Source organism: Ceratotherium simum, chromosome 37 (assembly GCF_057802395.1).
Source record: "Ceratotherium simum simum isolate JZ-2026a chromosome 37, ASM5780239v1, whole genome shotgun sequence".
NCBI lineage: Eukaryota > Metazoa > Chordata > Mammalia > Perissodactyla > Rhinocerotidae > Ceratotherium > Ceratotherium simum.
The window spans coordinates 8,429,346-8,442,611 of record NC_141936.1 but is presented as its reverse complement, the minus strand read 5'-3'; the positions used below and the strand labels follow the sequence as shown (position 1 = coordinate 8,442,611).

At 46.0% G+C, this 13,266-nt stretch overlaps 1 protein-coding gene across 1 annotated transcript; it reads left to right on the top strand.

The window, feature by feature from the left end:
* The first annotated feature begins 4,539 nt into the window (after positions 1-4,539).
* On the top strand, positions 4,540-7,951 carry NEU2 (neuraminidase 2). The gene is made up of 2 exons (XM_004427693.3): positions 4,540-4,746; positions 6,028-7,951. Exons 1-2 carry the CDS (start codon positions 4,546-4,548, stop codon positions 6,964-6,966), a joined length of 1,140 nt encoding a protein of 379 aa, XP_004427750.2. The 5' UTR covers positions 4,540-4,545; the 3' UTR covers positions 6,967-7,951.
* Positions 7,952-13,266: the final 5,315 nt, after the last annotated feature.

Below are 13,266 nucleotides of genomic sequence, written 5' to 3'. Positions count from 1 at the left end.
AGAAGGTGTAAATAATGAAAATATTTTTGTTTGTTTTGTTAAGAAAGATAAATTTGTCCTAAAGTACCAGGAGGGAGGAAAGAAGGCATGGAACAAATTCTGAATGTAAGAAAAGAAAGTTATAGAAGGTTTGTGGAGGAGGAACCTTGAGGAAAGAGTTATGCATGATCAAGTTGGCTAAGATTGAAATGAATTTAAGTAAATAAGTTTAAATATCAAAGGTAAGCTGGTGCAAAGTTAGAATTTGGCTTTCTCTCTTAAAAAGACAACCTTTGAGTAAGGCTACCTAAAAGACAGAAAATCCACGTTTTGTTAAAATAATTTCCAATGTTCGAAAAGACTGAGGTATCTCTATTAAGGCTTTTTTTTCACCGTTTCTGTTGTCACTTTGATTAAATGGATAACTAAGCATTGCTTCCTATTTGACCAAGTGTTTTAAAACTTTTTTTTTTTTAATTTTTTGTTTATTGCAGTAACATTGGTTTATAACATTGTAAAAATTTCAGGTGTACATCATTGTACTTCTATTTCTGCATAGATTACATCATGTTCACCACCAAAATACTAATTACAACCCATCACCACACACATGTAACGAATTATCCCTTTCACCCTCCTCCCTCCCCCCTTCCCCTCTGGTAACCACCACTCCAATCTCTGTCCCTATGTGTTTGTTTATTGTTGTTATTATCTACTACTTAATGAAGGAAATCATGCGGTGTTTGACCTTCTCCCTCTGACTTATTTCACTTTGCATTATACCCTCAATGTCCATCCATGATGTCACAAATGGCTGGATTTCATCGTTTCTTATGGCTGAGTAGTATTCCATTGTGTATATATACCACAGCTTCTTTATCCATTCGTCCCTTGATGGGCACTTAGGTTGCTTCCAAGTCTTGGCTATTGTGAATAACGCTGCAATGAACACATGGGTGCATGTACCTTTACAAATTGGTGTTTTCAAGTTCTTTGGATAAATACCCAGCAGTGGGATGGCTGGATCATATGGTAGTTCTATCCTTGATTTTTTGAGGAATCTCCATACTGTTTTCCATAATGGCTGCACCAGTTTGCACTCCCACCAGCAGTGTATGAGAGTTCCCTTCTCTCCACATCCTCTCCAACACATGTTGTTTCCTGTCTTGTTAATTATAGCCATTCTGATGGGCGTGAGGTGATATCTCATTGTAGTTTTGATTTGCATTTCCCTGATACTTAATGATTTTGAACATCTTTTCATGTGTCTGTTGGCCATCTGTATATCTTCTTTGGAGAAATGTCTGTTCAGGTCCTTTGCCCATTTTTTAATTGGGTTGGTAGTTTTTTTGTTGGTAAGATGCATGAGTTCTTTATATATTTTGGAGATTAAGCCCTTATCAGAAGTATGGTTTGCAAATATCAAAACTTTTTGATATTTTTGATGAACTTCCCCCCAAATTAAAGTCTTTCTTTTGACTTAAAAAAAGGAAACTTTGAGAATTTCCAACTAGCCCTGGGACTTCTTAAAGAATTTGTTCTCTCTTTCTATAAAAAGGAAGATATTAACTAATTAGACTTATTTGGTACATTAAATTACATGGGAAGCATTATCAAATAAATGATTATAAACTTTCCTAGGTTATATTGTGTGGATAAATGTTATTAACATAAGAGTTTTTAAAAAATTATATAACATTGCAAAAATTCTGATCTGTCCTGGTTGTAGGTCATAATTCTAGTTATGATCTCAAAGTGTTGTATGTCACAGAAATAGCGAAGTGTCTTTGCAAATTGCCATTTTTTTTAAAGATTTTATTTATTTATTTATTTTCCCCCCAAAGCCCCAGTAGATAGTTGAATGTCATAGCTGCACATCCTTCTAGTTGCTGTACGTGGGACACGGCCTCAGCATGGCCGGAGAAGCGGTACGTCGGTGCGCGCCCGGGATCCGAACCCCAGGCCGCCAGCAGCGGAGCGCGCACACTTAACCGCTAAGCCGCGGGGCTGGCCTGCCATTTTTTTTTTTTAGTGTTATTTTGCAGATAGTTGTTGTTTTACTCTGATGTTTTTGCAAATGTTTCACCTTCAGAGAGATTCATGGAAAGGACTCTGACACTTACTTTAGAATATAGGTTTCTGATAAACTTTCAGATCGTAAAACTGAAGTAGGTAAAGAATTACAGAACTCTAACAGAGAAACTGACGAGTTCGTGAAACTGCTAGCAGAAGATTAAGATCAAGAATTGATTACAGAGGACTGAATGAACCGATGAAGATGATTATAATTTTTATGACTTCATTGGAGATATTGCTGACTTTTTTGATGTTTTGTTTTTTCCAGATTTAAGGAAACCTTTTTCTCTTTCTCTTAAGCTAACTATGACTTATAGCAATTTGGTTAAATTATACCTTTGTAAGCAGAATTGAAACAATTATCTATTTCTCTCCCTATGTGATCCCTCCAGAATTTGGAAACTCTTAGTGAGTGAGTATTATTCTCATGGCAATATAGTTATTTGCATAAGTTCAATAAGAATCTGTTCTCTTTATAGCAAGACACAATTGGAAACACTGGTTATATTACCAAAGCTTTGATTGGAATGTCATATTTGAGAGAAACATGCAGACTCAGATATGACAAGACAGCTTTTGAGGAACAAATGTTGACTTTATGGAATAAAGCCACCTGGAAATATTAGCCTGGTATCTTGCTTACAAGGTTTCCATCAATCTTACCAGGTGAGTAAAGAAGGTCACTTCCCTGGAAGGTGCAAGAACATCAGGATATTTGAGGGAATCTCAAGAGAGGAGAGGAATCCACCCAAATCTAAGGTATTGCAGGCAGAGTCTGATGACAAGCCCTTGGTATGGCTTTCCTGGCCTCAGAGGCCTTTAAAGTTCAATCTGAGATTCCTTATAAAAAGTTTCAGCAAAGCAAATTTAAAAGAGCCTATATGTTCAATCGCTATTCTTGCTGTACTTATGTAAATAATTGGGCCAAGTTTATTGAAACTAGACTTATTTTGCCAACCAATGAATCTTATTTTGGCTATCTTTGGTAAAAATGAGGGTGATTTTAGAGAGAAAAATTACGTTTCAATAGAAACTATAGTACACATTCATGGATATTAGGTTCTAGTTCTGATAATTGTCTTTGAGATTTTGTTTTATATCTGTTAAGTGGACTGGATCCTGAATTCTTCTAGTCTCCTGAAATATCTGGCTACGTATCTTCAAACTAATGTTTTCAATTTTTTCCATCATTTTCATTTGGAATCATTGAGAATTGAACCTGCCCTTTTTCCTGAAGCCTTGCAAACTGAAGCTGGACAACTTGATATAAACATAAGCGAGATTCATGTCTGTTGCTGTGTAAGCCACTCAGAAAGATGCCTGAACACTCGAGGACATCATCAGAGACATTTCAAACTGCAAAAGATGCTTTGACTCTGACATCTAGAGATCTTTTTTGGGTGAGGAAGATTGGCCCTGAGCTAACATCTGTGCCAAACTCCCTCTATTTTGTATGTGGCACGCTGCCACAGCATGACTTGATGAGCAGTGTGTAGGTCTGCACCCAGGATCTGAACCTGTGAACCTTGGCCTGCCGAAGCAGATATGCGAACTTAACCATTACACCACCAGGCCGGCCCCTAGAGATCTTCTTGACTTGCTGCTCCCTGGGCTCAGAAACTGGTTTAGAATTTGCTCCCACCATTAACCTTGTTTTGCTTTTTGTTTCTCCAGAAATGCTTCTTATTAAATATCCGGTTACCTGCTTAAACAGTATAGTCTTAACTTTGGGAGCCCACCTGCATCACTGTCTTACCAAGAGACTAGTTCAATGAGATGGAATAACCTATGCCCCTCATCAGCAGGATAGCCCTCAAGATTGAGGATGAACAACAAAAGGGAGGAATTGGTACTGGCTCAACACAAGGTTGACACAAGGGAAACCATATTGTAGAAAAGAAACCATTCTGTAACTTTGAATGACCTCTGATTAACTAACTCAGCTAGGTATGAACCCTCTGGGAGATATACATGCTCTGTAGATTTTATGGCCCCTCCCAGCTGTGATAAGATGATAACTTTGTTCTTTTGAGTTCCCTAGGAATGTGATGACCCCCGAGCAGAGATTCTATGCTGATATCCATGACAACTGAAAGATCTGGTGTGGTGACTCCCAGTCTGTAACACCAGAGAGTCAACATTGCTAACTCCCACACCTATAACTCACTGGCCTACATAACTGCCTCAAGATTCTGTGCCCCCTTTAAAATGGTTCTTTAGGACACTAGTCCCCTATCTTCTGATTTGCTAGCTTATTGCTTAATAAATGCGATTTCTCTGCCACCGTCTTGCCTCTTGATGATTGGCTTTTGTCTTGTGGCAAGAAGATCATGCCCTCTTCGCCATAGCAGGAGGATGATGGGCCACTTTGACTTTGGTCGGCTCGCCTGTGGGGTGAGCACCACCTGCCTGGCAGGATGGCTCTGGCCCCATCTCAGGATGTGACTGCAGAGGACTCATTTCCTCTTCCTGTGCTCTCTCCCAAGCCCCATGGCATCCTGCCCCATCCTGCAGAAGGAGAAAGTGTTCCAGTCTGGAGCCCATGCCTACAGAATCCCTGCTCTGCTCTACCTGCCTCAGCAGAAGACCCTGTTGGCCTTCGCAGAAAAGCGGAGGAACAAGAAGGATGAGCATGCAGAGCTGATCGTCCTGCGCAGAGGAAGCTATGATGCATCCACTCACCAGGTCCAGGTAAGGCAGGATGAGGCTAGAATTGCTCTGCCAGGAAGACAGGAACCATTCCATTCTTAGCTCACTGAGAATTGGGGGACAGAGGGAGAAGATATATTGAAACTCAAGAGGGACCCAGGGACCTAGCAGGGATAGAGCAGAGAAGGTGTTCCCAAGTGATCACCCAGATCTCACTTGGGTTCACCATGAACAAGTCCAGCTGGGCTGGCTGCATCTGCTTTATTGCTTGACTGGACAGTCATTCAAGGAAACCGATGTTCGGAAAAGTTTCCCTACGTCCCTGAGAACCTGAGGGAGGAGTAGTTCAGTATCACATGGGGGGTTGTATCTTTGAGTAAAATTAACCTGGGGAGCAGGGTAAGGGTTGGGGTGATTGCTCACATCTTGAAGTTACAGCATATAGGTCAAGTAATTAATTTTGACGAAGACACCCAAGGCTGGCTTATCACATATGAAGGGTTTAATATTATTATCATTACTTTGTGGTCATTATTACGTGAACCTGGGTTCAAGTCCTGGTTCCATCACTTGCCAGAGGTATGGCCTTGGGCAACTCATCTACCCCATATGAGCCTCTCATTCTTCAGATGTAAGATGGAGCTAATAACACCTGTCCCTCAGGAGGTGGGGGTTAGGGTTAGATGAGACAATGGATGTTAGGCTCTTGGCACAGTGTCTACCCTTAGAATCACTCATTAGGAGATGGCTCTTAATGAATGGGGATAGATGGCAGAGCTGCAGCGTATATGACATAGACCTAAGGATTATGGAAGCTCAGTGTGAGTCCTTAGTGTCATGGTGCTGTCCCTCCTAGGCTGCATCAATAGAGTGTGATGTATAGAAGATGGGAGGTGATTGTCATATTCTGTCCCACGCTGGTCAGACTGTCATAGTTATCACTAGGACTTTACTTTCCAAGAGTGAGAAGCTGGACTGGGCTGGTAAGTTGAAGGAACCGGGATGAAGCTGGGAATGGCTCGTGCCTGAATCATCTTTGTATCTTGGGTATTACATCTAGCACATCGTAGGTGCTCTGTAAGTTTGTTGGTGGGAATGGAAACAACAGCTGTTCAAATGAAGAGTGGGCTGCCATGGAGGCGGTGAGGTGGAGCCCTGGCTCCCACAGCTTTGGGGAGGTGTCGTATGGATGAATGAATGCTGGATGAAGAGTTCTCTTTGGTGACCTTTGATTCTTACCCCATGAGACACACAGCCCACACAGAGTGTCACTGTCACTGGCCATTTCAAGGCTGTTTCTTCTCTCTCTCTCCTCACATTCAGTGGCACACTCAGGAAGTGGTGGCCCAAGCCCAGCTGGAGGGCCACCGATCCATGAACCCGAGCCCCCTGTATGACGAGGAGACGGGGACCCTTTTCCTCTTCTTCATTGCCATCCCCGGGCAGGTCTCCGAGCACCACCAGCTCCAAACCAGGGTCAACGTGACGCGGCTGTGCCAAGTCACCAGCACCGACCATGGGAGGTCCTGGAGCCCCGCCAGTGACCTCACGGACTCCGTCATTGGTCCGGCCTACAAGGAATGGGCCACTTTCGCAGTAGGCCCGGGGCACTGTCTGCAGCTGCACGACGAGACGCAGAGTCTGGTGGTGCCCGCCTACGCTTACCGGAACCTCCATCCCCTCCGCAAGCCTTCCCCCTTCGCCTTCTGCTTCATCAGCCATGACCATGGGCACACGTGGCAAACAGGGAACTTTGTGGCCCAGGACACCCTGGAGTGCCAAGTGGCTGAAGTTGGCAGTGCAAAACAGAGGGTGGTGTATCTGAACGCTAGAAGTCTCCTCCGAGCCAGGGTCCAGGCTGAGAGTGACAATGACGGGCTCAATTTCAAGGAGACCCAACCAGTGAAGAAGCTCGTGGAACCTCCCTATGGCTGCCATGGCAGCATTGTCAGCTTCCCCAGCCCCACTGCAGAGTCAGACTCCTCAGGCAAGTGGCTGCTCTACACTCACCCCACTGACCCCCACCATAGATCCAACCTGGGTGTGTACCTCAACAAGCGGCCCCCGGCCCCTGCGGCCTGGTCGGAGCCCACTCTCCTGGCCGAGGGCAGCTGTGCCTACTCAGATCTCCAGGGCATGGGGGCGGGCCCCGATGGATCACCCCAGTTTGGGTGTCTGTATGAATCGGATAATTACGAGGAGGTTGTCTTCCTCATGTTCACCCTGAAACAAGCCTTCCCAGCTGAGTTTTTGTCTCAGTGAGCCCACTGCATGCTGTCTGAGAAGGGTTCCCACTGGCGTGGAGCCTCCTTTTCTTCTTATGCCCTGACTGAGAGGCTGATGGTTTTCCTTTTCTCCCCGTGCCCTCCAGACTTGGGAGACCAGCCGTTGCTTCCCTTCACTGAGAGTGTGCAGAGAGGTCTGCCTCTTTGCTCTTTTCCTCTTTTGTTGTTTCAATCTTCTCAGAGGATTCTATTTTCAGCCCAGAAACCGAAGGAACCTGGCTTCCTGGGGCCCCTTGACAGGGAAGGCACAGAGAGCTCTGCACGTTGGCTTTCATTCTGCACAGTGGCTGTCACTCTTCACGGTGGCTGTCACTCTGCACATCTCAACCCGCCTGCTCCCCACGGCCCTAGCTTTTGCGCAGGTCTTGATAAATTATCTGGTCCAGCCCATTTCTTCTTGGGAAATGCTCATCGTGTTCCTGGGAAAGGGCTGAGACACAGATGTTAATAAATTAGCAGAGGTGTGTGTGTGAGTGTGTGTGTGTGTGTGTCCTTGATGACGCTTTAGAGCAGACAGCACGGGGAACAGCTTTGCAGGGAGGGAAAAAAGCCCGAAGTCCAAAATCAAGGTGTCTGCAGGACTGTGCTCCCTCTGAAGGCTCCAGGGGAGAACCCTTGCTGGCCTCGTCCACCTTTTGGTGACCTAGGTGTCCCTTGGCTGGTGACTGCATCATTTGAATGCCTCCGTCTTGGAATGGCTTTCCCCTCCTTCCCTGTGTTTTCTCTTCCGTCTTTTATAAGGACACTTGTCATTGGATTTAGGGCCCACCTGGATAATCCACAATGCTCCTTCACTTCATTACATCTGCAAAGACTCTTTTCCAAATAACGTCACATTCACAGATTCTAGGGGTTGGGACGTGGATACATCTTTTGGGGGCCACCATTCAACCCACTGCAGTCATCATAAGTTATTTTTGTATAGATGATGTGGCTAAAGGTAGGAATGAAATTCAGATGAATCAGACAATTCAGAAGAATGGAGGGGGCGGGAGGGGTTGGGCTGTTGGATGTGCCCCTATGGCATGGAGCTGCTCTGGGACACTTAGTCTTTTTGATGACAGGTGTGTCACCGTGTGGAGGCAAAGGGGCTGTGCTGTGATTGTGTAGTTCTTGTCATATAGAAAGAACAGGGTGACAAACTGAGGGGGGCCTGGCCTGGGTGGAGGATGCGGACATCTCTCTGACCCCGGGGTCTTTAGGGACCTTTGTCACATGCCCCTGTGGAAGAGTGGACTTGCCCCCCAACCCCCATCAGAGCCCCTCTAATCGACTCTCCTACTGATTGGATCAATCCAATCGTTTGATGACAGGCGATCAATGACAACAGCCACGGTTCTTGCATTTGAGCCATGTCTCTGTGTGGCCAGGCAGTGGTTAAACAGAATCTTCAGTGTGGGGAGCTGGAGGTGTGGCGTTGGTTCTGGGTGTGGTTCCCGACACAGGCCTCCTATCTGGGTGCTGCTTCTCTGTGTGGGGTTTTAAGAAATCCAGCTGGAAGGATGAAGACTCAGGGCCTGATTATTGCTGGGATGGAAAGTTAGACCCCTCTGTTTTGGGGATGCCCATCTGGTGTCTTCCAAAACCCACAAAGGTAGCTGCGGTAGGGGGGTAGCTGAGGAGGGTGAGGACGAGGGCACGCAGGCCAGGGGCAGCACACCCTCAAGATGTTTAAAGGTAGGGTGGCCCTGTAGTGTATTATCCAAATAGGGACACTTTCCAGAGTGACAGGAGGATGTTAGTAATAATTACACCAAGACAAAGGGCATTAACCAGGACTGTCCCAGGCAAACTGAGAGGTTTAAGAGAGGAAGACCCACCGAGGACTGTGCCTGGAACTGGCCTCTGCTAACCACCCTGGAAGAGCCAATCATCTGTGAAGGGTCTTGAGATGAGGCAGGAACAGGATAGGACATCTGGCCACTGCCAAGCAGAACGTCACTCTCTTAGACTGTCTCATTCACAGAGGTCAGTGTGTCTCAATTCCCATGCTGGTTAGAATTCTCTGAGTTTTTAAACCATGCTGATGCCCAGGCCCCACCCCTGACCGACTGATTCAGAACCTCTGGTGGTGGGGACCTGGCATGGGTATTTTTTCAAAAGCCCTTCAAGTTATTCTAGTGGACATAAGGATCAAGACCCACTGGCACAGACGATCTCTAAAGTTCCTTCTAGTTCTAAACATATACAAATGCCAAAGTCTTCTGATTTGAAAGAAAAAAAAAAACTGCAGTTGATTTGGTTAAAGCTGAACTGATCTACTCATCAAAAGACACCATTAAGAGAGTGAAAACAAAAGCCATAGATGGAGTGAAGATACTTACAATATACACATCTGACAAAGGACTTGTATCCTGAATATATAAAGAGCTCCTACAAACCAATAAGAAAAAGACAAACAATCCAATGAAAAGGCAAAAAGCACTTCACAAAAGAGGATATCCTAGGGGCCGGCCCAGTGGCATAGCTGTTAAGTGCACACATTCCACTTTGGCAGCCGGGGGTTCACAGGTTCAGATCCTTGGCATGTACCAACGCACTGTTTGTCAAGCCATGCTGTGGCGGCGTCCCATATAAAGTAGAGGAGGATGGGCACAGATATTAGTCCAGGGCCAATCTTCCTCAGCAAAAAGAGGAGGATTGGCATCGGATGTTAGCTCAGGGCTAATCTTCCTCACCAAAAAAAAAACAAAAAAGAGGATATCCTAAAGGCTGCTAAACCCACGGTCATCAGGGAAATGCAAATTGAAGCCATGAGATACTTACTCAGGAGAATGACTAAATTTCTTTCTTCCTTTCTTCCTTCCTTCCTTCCTTCCTTTCTTTCTTTCTTTCTTTCTTTCTTTCTTTCTTTCTTTCTTTCTTTCTTTCTTTCTTTCTTTCGTGAGGAAGATCAGCCCTGAGCTAACATCCATGCTAATCCTCCTCTTTTTGCTGAGGAACACCGGCTCTGAGCTAACATCTATTGCCAATCCTCCTTTTTTTTCCCTCAAAGCCCCAGTAGATAGTTGTATGTCATAGTTGCACATCCTTCTAGTTGCTGTATGTGGGACACGACCTCAGCGTGGCTGGAGAAGCAGTGCGTCGGTGCGCGCCCGGGATCCGAACCCGGGCCGCCAGTAGCCGAGCGTGCTCACTTAACCACCAAGCCACGGGGCCAGCCCCAAGAAGGACTAAATTTTAAAAAATTGACAGCAGCAAGTATGGCAAGGATGTGAGGCAACCAGAACTCTCATACATCTCTGGAGGAAGCATAAGTGGGACAACCACTTTGGGAAGCTATTTGGTAGTGTCTACTAAAACTGAATGTGCAAATATTCTATGACCCAGCAATTCCACTCCGAAGGACATAGCCAAGAGAAATGAATGCAAACAGCTGCCGAAGACATGTAGAAGAATGTTTACAGCAGCTTCCTTCGTAAGAGTCCCACACTGGAATCAACTCAAATGTCAGTCAAATATAGAATGGATAACTGAACTGGGGAGTTTTCATGCAATGGAATATTATACAACAATAAAAGAAAGAACTATTCCCTTACACAATAGCATGGATGATTTTCAGACATTATGTTGAGTAAAAGAAGCCAGACTCAAAAGAGTACATACTTTATGATTCTATTTATATGAAGTTCAGGAACAGGCAAAATCAGTCTATGGTATATAAATCAAGATAGTGTCTATTTCTGGTGGAGGAGAGCTGTTCACCAGGAAGGAGCTAGAAGGGGACTTCTGGGTGCTGGAAACATTCTAATGTTTGATCTGGTGCTGGTTAGGAGGGTGATTCATGTGTAAATATTCAATGAGCTGTACACACAAGATTTGTGTACCTTCCTGTATGTATGTTATACCTCAATAAAAAAAAATAAAAGTTGAACTGAGTAGTGGATTTGCTAGTTAAACCTCCAAAACCAATATATTATATTGGGTTTTAAAACTCTGGAACTGAATTTTTTTAGTAGACTTTTTTTGAGGAATAATGTTAGATTTACAGAGAAGTTGCCAAGATAGTACAGAGCATTCCCATATACCCCGTACCCAGTTTCCCCTAATGTTAACATCTTACATAACTGGGACATTTGTCAAAACCAAGAGATTAACATTTTTACATTACTGTTAACTAAACTCTAGACTTTATTTGGATTTCACCAGTTTTTCCACTAATGTCCTTTTTCTGTTCTAGGATCCAATCCAGGATACATTTAGTGAATTTAGTGAAGCTGAATTTTTACTGTAATTTGTGTCCTTAGACACACACGCACACACAGATTGATACACAGTTCCAGCAGGCTCTTCCTCTCCACCACCTTCCCCTAGAACCACTTCCCAAAAGAATAAACAAACAGGCAAACCCAAAGAACGTGTGTTTCAGGCCCGGCTCGCTGGAGGGAAATGTCAGAAGAAGTAGTTCAGTCTCTGAAGGCTCAGGAAGGTGGCCCCCCAAGGCAGTCAGACCAGAGTTCCAGGTCCAGGCTGTGCCACACTGGGGGCGGGGGCCTTAGCCAGTTTTGAGCCTGATGCTACTGCCTGGGACATCTGGCAGCTGGTACGAAGTGCGTGTGTGTGTGTGTGTGTGTGCGTGTGTGTGCGTGCACCCATGTGTATGGCTATAGCACTTGCACTGCCGGGCTCAAGCTGGAGGGAGGCTGGTGGAGCAGCCTGGTTCTATACTCTGCCTGGTGGCCCTACAAGCAAGGTGCAGACACAGCGGGGAGCAGGGAAGCCTGACCTCATCAACCCACTCACCTTAGCACAGACCGGCGAGACCTGGAGCTCCAGGGAACCCCCAAGGTCCTAGTCCTTGCGGGTATTTGACTCAGGGCTGCTACCGCCCACCTCATCTCTGAGCGGCTACCCTGTGCAGCCCCTCTGCTTGGACACCACCCTTAACCACACCCTCTGGTATGGACTTCTCGGCTTTGGTGGTCACAGGTGTCTCTCTACATTTGTTTCTCGGCCTGCCAGGAACAGTGACCAGTGACTTGCACTCCTGGGGCCTTGGGTACCAACTCTGGGAACCCACTGAGGAAGGGATTCCCAGGCTGGGGAGGGGTCATGGCAGCTGGCATACCTGCCACTGGGGAGGGGGAGCCAAGGCCCTGACAAGGCCTGTGTGGTAGGTGGAATAACTACCCCCAAAGATGTCCACGTCCTGATCCCTAGAACCCGTGAATGTGGCCTTACGTGGCAAAAAGGACTTTGCCGATGGGATTAAGTTGAGCATCTTGAGATGGGAGATCATCATGGATTATCCAGATGGGACATAAATGTGATCACAGTGTCCATATCAGACGGAGGCAGGGGGAGAGCTGACTACAGAGAAGACAATGGACAATGTGACACTGCAACCAAATGCTACACTGCTGGCTTCCACGATGGAAGAAGCCACGAACCAAGGAGTGCAAGAAATGCAGCTTTAGAAGCTGAAAAAGCCAGGAAGGACTCTCCTCTAGAGCCTCTGGAGGGAGCACAGTCCTGCAGACACCTGGATTTATCCAGTGAAACTGATTTTGGACTTCTGCCCTTCAGAATTGTATGAGAATAAGTGTGTGGTTTTAAGCCACCAGGTGTGTGGAAACTAGCACAACCCTGCCATTCTTTCCTCACCAACCGAGAAGGAGGTGCTGGGGAGGCGAGTGAGGAAGGGGGTGCTTCTGTAGTCAGCTCTGGGCCTGACAACGCATCCTGGGACATCTCAAGGTCACAGCAGCCAAAAACCATAGAGGAAACAGGAAGATAGAAAAGGGATCAGTTCTGTCATGTCCTCACTGAATTCCTCTCTTTGGTCAATCCTGACACCTAATGGCTCAAGGAAAATGACAGAGGAGTATCGACATCTATAAGCTGGGTCACCCTATTGTCACAGCCTTTCCTGAGATAGCAGAACCCCCCATCCACCCCAGGGAATCCAGACCTTCCATGATCTGAGAGCACTCCATCCCTCCACACCCCCAGGAGAGGGTGGAAAGACTATGTTACCATGGCAACCTTCCACAAGGTCCTGGGCCAAGTCCCAAGTGCTACTGTCTGTGGGCAGGAGGGTAATGCCCAGGCCCTTCCTGGCCTATTGAATGTAAGGCTGAGCTCATCAGTATCCTGAGAATCCTTGGCCCCATCCGGGTCCTATTCATGGTCTAGTAGTGGCCAGCCCTCCAATGACTGGCCTTACATGAAGGATCCATGGAGCCCAACTGCATCCTGTGGACATCACCCCAGCCCCCGACTCTCTAATAGGGGTGGGCATCCTGAGGACCAGGGACATCCCCAAAGGGGAGAGAGG

What these genes read in the sequence shown, in the direction of transcription:
- NEU2 (XM_004427693.3), top strand. Translation starts at nt 4,546, where the DNA reads ATGGCATCCTGCCCCATCCTGCAGAAGGAGAAAGTGTTCCAGTCTGGA. An exon ending in CATCCACTCACCAGGTCCAG is followed by an intron (nt 4,747 to 6,027) that starts GTAAGGCAGGAT and finishes CCTCACATTCAG; the next exon opens with TGGCACACTCAGGAAGTGGT.